The sequence below is a fragment of the Aotus nancymaae genome, unplaced genomic scaffold (assembly GCF_030222135.1).
Source record: "Aotus nancymaae isolate 86718 unplaced genomic scaffold, 86718_ANA_hifiasm-v0.15.2.pri h1tg000007l, whole genome shotgun sequence".
Lineage (NCBI taxonomy): Eukaryota > Metazoa > Chordata > Mammalia > Primates > Aotidae > Aotus > Aotus nancymaae.
The window spans coordinates 9,016,318-9,028,835 of NW_026988418.1; the positions used below are offsets into that span (position 1 = coordinate 9,016,318).

General features: G+C 45.8%; 1 protein-coding gene across 3 annotated transcripts; it reads right to left on the reverse strand.

Annotated features, from left to right (window-relative positions):
- Positions 1 to 660: 660 nt before the first annotated feature.
- Positions 661 to 11,303, reverse strand: PRDX1 (peroxiredoxin 1). Of its 3 annotated transcripts, none has more exons than XM_021673315.2 (6): positions 11,196 to 11,303; positions 8,948 to 9,064; positions 5,874 to 6,027; positions 5,404 to 5,526; positions 5,051 to 5,181; positions 661 to 848 (listed from the first exon to the last, which is right to left on the reverse strand). In XM_021673315.2, the coding sequence occupies exons 2-6, from the start codon at positions 9,051 to 9,053 to the stop codon at positions 763 to 765; spliced, it is 600 nt and encodes a 199-aa protein (XP_021528990.1). In that variant the 5' UTR covers positions 9,054 to 9,064; positions 11,196 to 11,303; the 3' UTR covers positions 661 to 762. The 3 variants fall into 3 exon arrangements, with proteins under 3 accessions (XP_021528990.1, XP_021528991.1, XP_021528992.1); XM_021673316.2 differs by having other exon boundaries at positions 11,162 to 11,233; XM_021673317.2 differs by lacking the exon at positions 11,196 to 11,303 and adding an exon at positions 10,718 to 10,773.
- Between the last annotated feature and the right edge of the window lie 1,215 nt (positions 11,304 to 12,518).

Genomic DNA, 12,518 nt, shown 5'->3' on the forward strand with positions numbered 1-12,518 from the left:
TGGCCAGGATGATCTCAATCTCTTGACCTCGTGATCCGCCCGCTTCGACCTCCCAAAGTGTTGGGATTACAGGAAAGAACCACTGTGCCCAGCCCGTTTTTTACAAAGCAGGTACCAGGCATTTATCAGAAGAGGCCAAGCTTCTGGTTCCCATGCAGCCCTTTGAATAGTGTGTTCAAGTAAAAACAGGTGTCCAAGTAATCACATTGAGACTTAACTGGCAACCCAGCCTGTGGCATTAAGTTGCAGTGGTCCCGCCAACACTATAGCAGGGCTTACTCTTCTCCCTCACGTGTAGTGAAACTAAATGTAACACCGTGGGTTCACTCAGTTCCATTCCCTTTGTCTACCTGTGTCAATGTTATTCCCTGATTCTTAGGCAGCTCTCCTCATTTTCCCCTAAAGAGGAAAAGAAAAGAGCAAATTCCTCTTAAAATCAAAGGCTAATAATATGTCTCCTAAAATAGAGACTCATCAAGGTCTCAGTTGAAGTTTAATACAAACTACAAAAGATCAATGGGTTGATGCCCTCTACTCATACATCATACAAATCAATGGCCTGCCCACAACACAACTCCGGCCATTCTTATTGTAGGAAGAAAGGCTGGTCTCTCCACTCGCTGTTGGAAAGGCCTCCCTTGTAACATACCACAATTCAGCTGAATCTGAAGTATTGTGTTTTACTCATGGGGGGGAAAAAAAAGTACAAAAGAGGTTTTGTTCTCATGGCTGCCCACTGCAAGCCTGGCATAAACAGCCCGCTCACTTCTGTTTGGAGAAATATTCTTTGCTCTTTTGGACATCAGGCTTGATGGTATCACTGCCAGGTTTCCAGCCAGCTGGGCACACTGCAAGAGAAAGGTACCACTAATTAATAACCTCCTCAGTGGTGTGCACCATCCTCCTATGGACAAAACCAGTTCTGCACCCTAAAGGGCCTGAACATTTAGAAACCAGAAAACCTACCCCAGCAATCAGTCTAAGATCATTCAGCCTTTTAGTGTAAGCTAACCATTTTACAAACATTATGTAATTTAATCACCACAGCCTTAAGATGCTATTATTCCTAATTTATTCATGCAGCACTTGCAATTTAAATGTTCCACCAAAAAGGCAAAGTTTAAATAATTTGCCAACATTCCCCAATCCTTAAGGGGAAAAAAAAGCGAAATAAATGACACACATAGAACAATGTAAACCCTTAGCACTAAACTGCTGTTTCCCTCTCACAGCCCTTTAGAGCTCTGAAGGCAACAACCTCAGTTTGCCTTCTCAGCATTCTTTTTTCTTCCTGAGGCAGAATTTTACTCTTGTTGCCCCCAGGCTGGAGTGCAATGGCATAATCTCGGCTCAGTGCAACCTCCTTCTCCCAAGTTCAAGTGATTCTCCTGCCTTAGCCTCCCAAATAGCTGGGTTTACAGGCACCCCACCACAATACCCAGCTAATTTTTGTATTTTTAGTAAAGACAAGGTTTCGCCATGTTGGCCAGGCTGGCCTCCTGACCTCAGGTGATCCACCCACCTCAGCCTCCCAAAGTGCTGGGATTAATGGCGTGAGCCATCAAACCTGGCCCGATTTTTCCACTGCCATGTGCTGTCATATTCTAGGAGACATGCAGTCACCAAAGTACAGTAGAAACAGCAAGTGTCTCAACTGCTCAAGTGAGAGATGGGGATGGCCCTTTTTGGTCCAAGGATATCATAACCTCAGATGTCAAGACTCTACAAAAAGAAGACTACAAACAGCTCTCTAGGCACAAAGTATAGATGGAACAAGAGCTAAACAGAAGGACCAGCTGCCATTTTTTCTAAAATCTCCATCTGATTGTTAGTTATTGGCTATAGTAATATCAAAGGGTCCTAAAGATAAACAAGTTGCAGAGTGATATCAATACAGGTCCTAAAGATAAACAAGTTGCAGAGAACAAAGAACAGCATAAAAGCAAAGACTAGGCCAGGCCAGAGCCAGCTAGTGATTTGCCAATAGGTGCTACAAAGGGACTAAAAAAAATTCCTCTGTCCAGGATGAAACAACTGGGCTTTATAGATAAGTAAGATGAATAATGAACCAGAAAGGACCTTGCCAACTCAGTTTCCTGACACTAAGGCCTCATGGGTCTTAAAATCATACTTGTATTAGTGACAGATCCCCAGTTAAATGTTTCACTCATACCCAACAGTGGTGGATTATTTTAAAATAATGGCAGCTGATCCACTTCAAGTTCATCTAAAGTGCCATGACTCTCCAAAGAGAAAATTAGTCACATTTACCTCAGTACTGAAGACCCTAAACTATGTCTTTTTTCAGCATTTTAATTACCAACAAGAGGCAGGCTTTGAATGTGGATCCCAGTTCCACCATTTACTATGAATAAATGATGTGTTTTAAATATTGGTTTATTGGTCCTAATTAACATAGACTGATTTGTCAAACATAACACATATTAAGTATACGTAAAAATAGTGTTTGATGTAATCCTAGTACTTTGGGAGGCCGAGGCGGGTGGATCACGAGGTCAAGAGATCGAGACCATCCTGGTCAACATGGTGAAACCCCGTCTCTACTAAAAATACAAAAAATTAGCTGGGCATGGTGGCACGTGCCTGTAATCCCAGCTACTCAGGAGGCTGAGGCAGGAGAACTACCTGAACCCAGGAGGCGGAGGTTGCGGTGAGCCAAGATCGCGCCATTGCACTCCAGCCTGGGTAACAAGAGCGAAACTCCGTCTCAAAAAAAAAAAAAAAAATAGTGTTTGACAGCTGGGCACAGTGGTTCACACCTATAATCCCAGCACTTTGGAGGCCAAGGCAGGAGGATTGCTTGCGCTCAGGAGTTTAAGACCAGCCTGGCCAACAAGGCAAAATCCCATCTCTACAAAATATATAAAAACTACCAGAACATGGTGATGGAACCCTGTAGTCCTAGCTACTCAGGAGGCTGAGGGAAGAGTATCGCTTGAACCCAAGAGGTGGAGGTTGCAGTGAGCCGAGATCACACCACTGCACTCCAGTCTGAGCGACAAAACAAGATTCTGTCTTAAAAAAAAAAAAAAAAAGGAAATAGTGTTTGGCATTCATAGGCTCTTAAATGGTGCCTATTTAAAAGGCTGTACATGTTCCAGTGGGATGGGAAGCAGCAGAAACCAAGAGTGTGAAGAAGCAAGCTTCAGAGTCATGAAAGCTTAGATTCAGAAGACTAACCTAGGAAAGTCCAGTTAAAGGGCCTACCTTTGCCATTCCCTGCTCCTTAATGCTGAACCTCATCCCCCACCAGGGGGCAGTCTCAGCAGGTGTCAGCTGAGCAACGTGTTATCTGGCCAGGCTAATTGCCCAGACATCCTTCTGTAATGGGTACTTCCTGGTTATCAGTGCTCACTGATCCCTATATGTTTGGTAAGTCCCAAAGGTAGCACCAAGTACTCTAAGTACCCTAAGTACTTGGTGCTACCTTTGGGACTTCCCAAACATATACCACTAATCCATGTTTTTTTTTTTGAGCTTTCTAAGGCCATTTCAGCTCTGATCTTGTAATTTAAAGAAAATGAAGTTATTGGAGTCTGGATGAAGGCCCAGCATGGCGACTCATGCCTGTAATTCCAGCATTTTGGGAGGCCAAGGCAGGCAGATCACCTGATGTCAGGAGTTCAAGACCAGCCTGACCAATATGGTAAAATGCTGTCTCCACTAAAAATACAAAAATTAGCTGTGTGTGGTGGCAGGCACCTGTAATCCCCACTACTCAGAGGCTAAGATAATTGCTTGAACCTGGGAGGCGGAGGTTGCAGTAAACTGAGATCAGGCCACTGCACTCCAACCTGGGCAACAGAGCGAGACTCTGTCTAGGAGAAAAAACAAAACACACACGCAAAACAAAAATCAGCCAAGCATGGTGGCGCAGGCCTATAATCCCAGCTACTCAGGAGGCTGAGGTACAAGAATCACTTGAACCAATTAAGTGGAGGTTGCAGTGAGCCAAGAACATGCCACTGCACTCCATCATGGGTAACAGAGTAAGACTATGTCTCAAAAAATAATAATAAAAATAGTAACAGGCCGGGTGCAGTGGTTCACACCTGTAATCCCAGCACTTTGGGAGGCCAAGGCAGGTGGATCACAAGGTCAGGAGTTCAAGACCAGGCTGGGCAAGACGATGGTGAAATACCATCTCTAAGAAAACTACAAATATTAGCCAGGTGTGGTAGCAGGTGCCTATAATCCCAGCTACTTGGGAGGCTGAGGCAGGAGAATCACTTGAACCTGGGCAGCAGAGGTTGCAGTGAGCCAAGATCGCACCACTGCACTCCAGCCTGGGCAACAGAGTGAGACTCCATCTCAAAAAAAATTAATAGAATTATCAGCCAAATGCAGTAGCTCACACTTGTAATCCCAACACTTCTGGAGGCCTAAGTGGGCAGATCATCTGAAGTAGGGAGTTCGAGACCAGCCTGGTCAACATAGTGAATGAAATCCTTTCTCTACTAAAAATACAAAAATTAGCCAGGCGTGGTGGCTCACACCTGGAGTCCCAGCTACACCGGAAGCTGAGGCACCAGAATCGCTTCAACTCAGGAGGCGGAGGTTGCAGTGAGCCAAGACTGCGCCACTGCACTCCAGCCTGGGCAACAGAGCAAGACTCTATCTCACAAAAAATAAATAAATAAATACAAACAAATATGTAAACAAACTATATGGATTAACCTCTTCTCTCAATAAAGTTATTTTTTAAATGGCATGCTTTATCTCTAGATGTGATTCCCAACCATTTTGTTTTGCCCTAATACATCTGTGAGATCCTCCTACATTCAGTAAATTACATCTTTAGCAGTGACTGATTCTAAATGAGCAGGACAGAAGAGAAGAGTATGTATAGTTTGAATAAAAAGCCTTCATATTCTCCTTCCCAAGCTTTTCCATTACCCTCACCTTCACAACACGCTTCAAGTATTTCTTGAAGAGAAATACTTACCCCCTTTTCTTATTTGATAGCTGTCCTACCATCTTTCCCATTCTACCACCACTCTGTTGTCCTGTTATCAAACAGATGGCTTACCTTCCCCATGTTTGTCAGTGAACTGGAAGGCCTGAACTAGTCTCAAAGTCTCATCCACAGAGCGGCCAACAGGGAGGTCATTTACAGTGATCTGACGAAGAAGACCCTTATCATCAATGATAAAGAGGCCCCTGGAAAAAAAGATGAAAGGAAAAGCAATGTGCTTCTGTTAAAATACAGAAGCTTTAAGTCTTAAGAAAATTGACTGGTCTCCACACTTGTACTGGCCTGGCCCTTAGTGAGGAGGCCCCTGCATAAAGGAATGAAATGATGAAGGAGTCTACAGATCAGGGCTCTAGACTTCTCCAAATAAAAGGCTTTCAGCCAACTGGATACTTGTCCTGATGACATACCTGAATGAGATGCCTTCATCAGCCTTTAAGACCCCATAATCCTGAGCAATGGTGCGCTTTGGGTCTGATATCAAAGGAATGTTCATGGGTCCCAGTCCTCCTTGTTTCTTAGGTGTGTTGATCCTATGGCAAAAGGCAAACATACAGTTATATTCATTCAAACTCTTGCCTTAACTGTACCTATTCCTCTTTCCCCTTTCCCATATTCCTAATCTAACTTTCCCAAAAAACTTTTCTGTTTTTTCCTTTTCTAGCAATAAAGTGAATGCTGAGAACAGTTAAGGTAGGTCACTAGGGTACACTCAACTGCAACTAAAGCAGCTTCTCCTCTACTGCCAGGTCATTGGAGCAATAAGAGAAAGTCAGACTTTGCACTCCTTCCATGAGAAGCCAATACTTCTAAGTCTACTGCCAAAGAATCCCAGTTGCTGTTTAGAAAGTTCATATGCCAAATGGACCAAGAGATTTACCATGCCAGGTGACAGAAGTGAGAATCCACAGAAGCGCCAATCACTTGGCAGTTGAGTTTCTTAAATTCTTCTGCCCTATCACTGAAAGCAATGATCTCCGTGGGGCACACAAAGGTGAAGTCAAGAGGGTAAAAGAAGAACACAACATATTTTCCTGGGGGAAAAATAGGAGTCATAGGTTAGCATTTGAAACAGACTTACGTGCTTTTTATTTTTTCCCTATAACCACTAAATGCCAAGATGTTCAATATGGATGTCCTCCTAGTAGCTACTTTTAGAATCTACTGGGCCGGGTGCGGTGGCTCACGCCTGTAATCCCAGCACTTTGGGAGGCTGAGGCGGGTGGATAACGAGGTCAAGAGATCGAGACCATCCTGGTCAACATGGTGAAACCCCGTCTCTACTAAAAATACAAAAAATTAGCTGGGCATGGTGGCACATGCCTGTAATCCCAGCTACTCAGGAGGCTGAGGCAGGAGAATTGCCTGAACCCAGGAGGCGGAGGTTGCGGTGAGCCGAGATCGCGCCATTGCACTCCAGCCTGGGTAACAAGAGCAAAACTCCGTCTCAAAAAAAAAAAAAGAATCTACTGCAGTAGGAAGACCTGAATGAAAAAAAGTTCCTTCCAATCCAATGATTTATTTGCCTGCCTCCATGTTCTTAGCTGCCAACTACAAAATAAACACTCTTCAGTCTAATTTTGATCTTTTCTGAGTGGTCAAAATAAGCATAAACACCAAGTTCTCCAAAGAAGACAGCAAAAACAAGGACACAATTATCTACTGCATGGCCTAATGCCAATGCTTAACAAACAGTGCCCAGAAAAAGCTGAATTGCAGAGCTCCTCTCCTGTAGAGATAAAAGACCAATAAGTCAGAGCCTTTGCACTTCTCTCGTGATGAACTATAGTAATGGAACAAGTATGGTTTAAGTAATCATATGTGTGTTCCTACTCTGCCTGACAAGACAGGAAAAATTTTAAGCTAGGTCCAGTGGTGCGTGCCTGTAGTCCCAGCTACTTGGGAGGCTAAGGTGGGAGTTTGAGGCCAGTCTGGGCAACACAGCAAAACTGTCTCAAAACAACAAAAATACATACACACACACACACACACACAAACACACACACACACACACACAGAAAAGACAAAAGTATTAGTGAGTAACAGAACCTCTAGCTGCAATTTTAATGAAGTCACTTGGATTAACCATTGAAATAGCTCTTCAAACTGGCCAGGCAGCCTTCTAGCCACACCCAACAGGCCTAAATACTTAAACAATTCCAAATATTCACTCATTTCCAGGGAGCAGTGAAAGTCTGACAGGCTGGGTGTGGTGGCTTTGGCATGGTGGCTCATGCCTGTAATCCTAGCACTTTGGGAGGCTAAGTCAGGTGGATTACCTGAGGTCAGTTCAAGACCAGCTTCACCAACATGGTGAAACTAGTCTCTACTAAAAATACAAAAATTAGCTGGACATGGTGGCAGGCACCTGTAATCCCATAATCCCAGCTACTGGGAAGACTGAGGCAGAAGAATCACTTGAAGCGCAGGTTACAATGAGCCAAGATCACGCCACTGCACTCTAGCCTGGGTGACACAGCAAGACTCAATCTCTCAAAAAAAAAAAAAAAAAAACCCAAGAACTAAGGAGGCTGGGCAATGTGGCTCAGGTGCTGTAATCCCAGCACTTTTGGAGGCCAAGATGGGAGGATTGCTTGAGGTTAGGAGTTCAAGACCAGCCGAGATAGCACCACTGCACTATAGCTTGTGCTACAAGAGCAAAACTCCACCTCAAAAAAACAAAATCAAGTCAAACAGCCCTTTTTGACATTTACCACTTTGCAGTATCACTGGAAACTAACTCATCTAAACAACTCCTCAGGGCTTTGCCTAACAAGCACCATGGGGCCTCAGCAGGTCAAGCCCTGGAGGGCAGAGAGCAGCTCCTCCTAGACCTCCTGCCTATACTCCTGGGCCAAGGTCACCTCTCTACGGTACAACTTAATCTTGTTTGCCAGGAAAAGCCCCAACAACAAAGTGTGATTATGTTCAGAAAAAATAGTCAAATGCTCTTACCAAAAGCTAACTCCAGGAAGTGATGGTACACCACTGAGAAAAGGACACTTTACACCTGAGTTTCAGGTTTGCATTCTAAGGAATCTATATCCTCAACTGTCCCAGGAGATCCAGCTGCTCTGGGACTACAAGACAAAGGGAGAGCCTCAACAGAACTTGCCAAGTGTCTGCATGAAACTATGACAACAGAAAGAAGAGTTGTTCCATCTAAAACATCAACTCTCCTCTGGGGTCAAAACAGTCAAGGCAAAGTGCCTAGCCCTCAGCCTAATATTAACAGCTGTGATATATACGTGACCCAAACAAGCTTTACAAGCAGTGTCACAGCTCCAAAGATTTGAGTGAGCTCTGAGACTTTAAATGTAGAATGTCTCTTATAACGAGATAATGAGAATTTCTCCAATAATAAAACAGAGGAGGGCCGAATGCAGTGGCTCACACCTGTAATGCCAGCACTTTAAAAGGCTGGGGCAGGCAGAGGGCCTGAGCCCAGGAGCTGGAGACCAGCCTGGGCAACATGGTGCCCATCTTTACAAAAAATGCAAAAACTACCCGGGCATGGTGGCATGCCCCTACAGTCCCAGCTACTCAGGAGGCTAAGGTGGGAGGATCAGCTGAGCCCAGAGAGGCAGAGGCCTCAGTGAGCCATGACTGCAACACTGCACTCCAGCCTGGGTGATGCAATGAAACCCTGTCTCAAAAATTAAAATAAAATAAATAAAATAAAACAGACAAGGAATACTCAAGAGAAAATTGCACTACTATGTCCAAACATAATGGGCATGTGGTTTCTCCAGAAGTGGTCTGGTCCTAGGATATATATGCTGTAATTACTTGATTAATCACCACTTCACTTCAACATGAAAGCAACAACCAAAATACTTATTCCTAAGAGACAAAACATTTTACAGTCAAACACAACATTGACACAAATCTAACATGCCATTCCTAGAATATAAAATAACTCCATCTCAATGAGTCCAGTGTAATTACTTTTACCTTTGTAGTCAGACAGGCTGATATCTTTAAATTGACCATCTGGCATAACAGCTGTAGCTTTGAAGTTGGGGGCAGGGTGCCCAATTTTAGCATTTCCTGAAGACATCTTCCTATCAGCTAGAAAAGAGAAATGAATTAGAAACAAGCCTTAATTTTCTAGATAACCAGCAACCTTCACCTACTAAGAGACTTCGCTGTACAACAATCAAGGAATTGTCCAGTATGTCCCTGAATACATTAAATGATTAGTAAGAAGCTCAAGCAATCTGAGCTTTCCAGCTTTTGGAACAAAACAAGACTGAATCTCGGCCTTTGTTTTCATTTAAAAACAGCAAGGCAATTTCTTGATATACTGAAGTCACCTCTCACTCTTTCTGAATCATGATTTGTGCAGGCATCTTACTCATTATACAGAAGCAGAGATGGAGGCAGGTGAAGACTCTCAAACCAGAATCCAAATGCACAATGCCACAAACACTTTTGTTTGGCCTGGAAAAAATCATGTTGACCTTTCCCATTACTGGGCCTCCACCAGCCTTCATAACGTCAGAAGCATATTTGACTTTTCTCCAGGTAGCTGTGTCCAAAACAGCACACACCTACAGCCAATCCAACTTTTTTTTTTTTGAGACGTAGTTTCGCTCTTGTTGCCCAGGCTGGAATGCAATGGCACAACCTCGGCTCACCGCAACCTCCGCCCTCCAGGGTATAAGCCATTCTCCTGCCTCAGACTCCTGAGTGGCTGGGATTACAGGCATGCGCCACGACAACCGGATAATTTTTTTGTATTTTTAGTAGAGACAGGGTTTCTCCATGTTGGTCAGGCTGGTCTCGAACTCCCAACCTCAACTGATCCACCCGCATCGGCCTCCGAAAGTGCTGGGATTACAGGAGCGAGCCACCGCGAGGGTAAGCCAAGATTGCGCCACTACAGTCCAGTCTGGGCGACAGAGCAACACACCGTCTCAAAAAAAAAAAAAGAAAAACAAAAAGAAAAAGAAAAGAGACAAGACCAAGATATTGGCATCTGCTCAATTTCAAATCTTTAGGTATTGTGTACACCCGAGAAGTCCCTTCACAAACGGGTTCCTGACTTCGGGGCTAATATCCCAGGACGAAAATAAGAACAAGAACAAATTTACTGCTGAAAAGAAATCTTGGCCAAGAGCCCCGTCTCAAGCCTGTAATCCTAGCCTGTAATCAGGAGGCTGGGGCAGGAGAATCGCTTGAACCCGGGAGGCGGAGGTTGCAGTGAGCTGAAATCGCACCACTGCACTCCAGCCTAGCTGACAGAGCGAAATTCCGTCTCAAAAAAAAAAACAAGCCAGAGATTTAACCCACTAAGCCTCGGTCTGAAAGTTTTTTCAAAGTCTCAAAGTTCTTGGTTCATAATACCACAACCAAAAGAAACTCTGTGAGCAAGGATCTTAGCCAACTTTTTACTGCTTTTCAAAAAGTCCTTAAAAAAAAAAAAGTCCTTAAAACCTTTAACGACAAAAAACAAAAAAAACTAAGGCATACTGCAACTTGATGACCCTATAAATGTCCAAACCTACGTTCCCAGTTGGCCCGAAAGTCCAAAACCCAACCAATTCTGGGTAAAGGCTGCTGGGTTTCAGGGCGGCGCCAGGTCCCTTCCGGGCATCTGCCCAGTGCCGAGGGCCACACCCCTCAACTCCAGGTACCCGGCTCTATCACACCCCAGCACAGGGAAAGCACCAGCAGAAAGAGTGCTTCAGCGGGGGCATTTGGGCTTTTATTTTCACGTACATGAAAATAAAGATGGGAAAGTACCCGAAGCTCCGCATCTAGTCAAGGCGCAGGACCCGGAACAGTCTTTACCCTATCACAAGACAGACAAGTATAGGCTGTTTTCTACAGTCACGAGTCCGGATGTGGGTCCATTCCAGAAGCTTCCCGAACCCACCCAGCCCAGCAGGAAGATAGTCTTGGAGACCCCACCACCAGCCGGCCCCGATGCCGCGTCACGTGCTCAGGTTGCCGGGGTAAGATCCACGCTAGCCTTGGGATTCAACCAGGGGCCCCCACCCTAGGCGGGGGGGGGGGGGGGCACGTGAAGGGTGCACGTAGCGCTCAGGCAGTCTCGGGCGCCGGGCCTCCCCCCGCTGCCTCAAGCATCACAGAACCCCAAGCCGAGCGCGGGCGGGCCCCGGACAGGAGTTGGAAGAGGCAACAGGCAAGTACGCGCCGCACCTCGCTCCGCTGAGGCCGCGCTGCCCACACTCACCAGTCCTGACACAAGCCTCCGAGAACAAACCACCGGACAAAAGAGGACCCGCAAAATTCGCCCGAGGCGCAGCGTTTATATCTAGTACGGCTCTCGCGAGAGTCGAAGCAGGCCAGGGGTGCGGGAGGAGGAGAGAGAGGAGGGGGATGTGGCAGGAGCCCCGCCCCACCCTGGCGCGCCCCGCCAGAATGACTCGGCACTTTCCCTCTTGGGGGCGGGCGCGGAAATGCTAATCCCCCTCCCTGCTGCGGACCGCAGAGGTTGGAGTGAGGCGCCCTTGTGGCCGCTCCCAAACCCAAACGTTTAGGTCGATCCTAAGTCTCTGCGGAAAACCAGGATTCTCTTTACTTCCAGGACCACTGCGCACTGTACCCTCAATGCCCAAACCGGAGTAAGCCTTCTAGCTGCTGCCCACGGAGGACCACGTCGAACCACACCAAGCCCTGAGAACTGTATATCCAAATATTTCTTAAGTTCGCAACCTTAACCCCACCTCAGATCCCGAGTAACCCTCATGGCTTACATCGTTTCCTTCATTGTTCTCTTTGATTACAGGGTTGCTGCTTTCTGTTGTAAAGGAAAATAAAGTCTGAGGACGCCTAAACTTGTGCCAAAGAGAAAGTTCAGCTTGGGAGGCTGACTCAGGTACACGACCATCCTTTCTCCACGGATGAATAACCGACTTTACAATCTTGGGTCAAAGCATCACACATTAGCCATCCATCACACACGGTTAGGCAAAAGGCCTCAGACATTTCCTGATGACTACCCCCCACAAACACACACAAAATCATTCATAATTGTTTGCTACCCTGGAAACCCCCACTTTTCAAGGAAAATGTATAAATACTAAAAGCCTCCTGAGAACCACTTGGGAAGAAACAGTCACAGAAGTGTCTCTGACGTAGTTTAGTCAGTTTAGTCATTCATTTCAATTAACGCTCTCTCTTCTCCATCCCTTCCACTGCAGCTAAAGGAAATCCTTCTGAAATCTGATCATGTCACTCTTATTTGTGGTTTAAAAGCTGGGGCTGCCGGGCGCGGTGGCTCACGCCTGTAATCCCAGCACTTTGGGAGGCCAAGGCAGGCGGATCACGAGGTCAAGAGATCAAGACCATCCTGGCCAACATAGTGAAACCCCGTCTCTACTGAAATATAAAAAATTAGCTGGGCGTGGTGGCTCGCGTCTGTAGTCCCACGGGAAGGCTGAGGCAGGAGAATTGCTTGAACCCAGGAGGCGGAGGTTGCAGTGAGCGGAGATCGGAGATCGAGCCACTGCACTCCAGCCTGGCGCCTGGCGACAGAGGGAGACTCTGTCTCAAG

Coding starts and splice junctions, on each gene's coding strand:
- PRDX1 (XM_021673315.2), bottom strand. CDS start 9,053: ATGTCTTCAGGAAATGCTAAAATTGGGCACCCTGCCCCCAACTTCAAA. Junction 5,527..5,873: donor CACTTCTGTCACCTGGCATG/GTAAATCTCTTG, acceptor CTTTTGCCATAG/GATCAACACACCTAAGAAAC. Junction 5,182..5,403: donor GATGAAGGCATCTCATTCAG/GTATGTCATCAG, acceptor CTTTTTTTCCAG/GGGCCTCTTTATCATTGATG.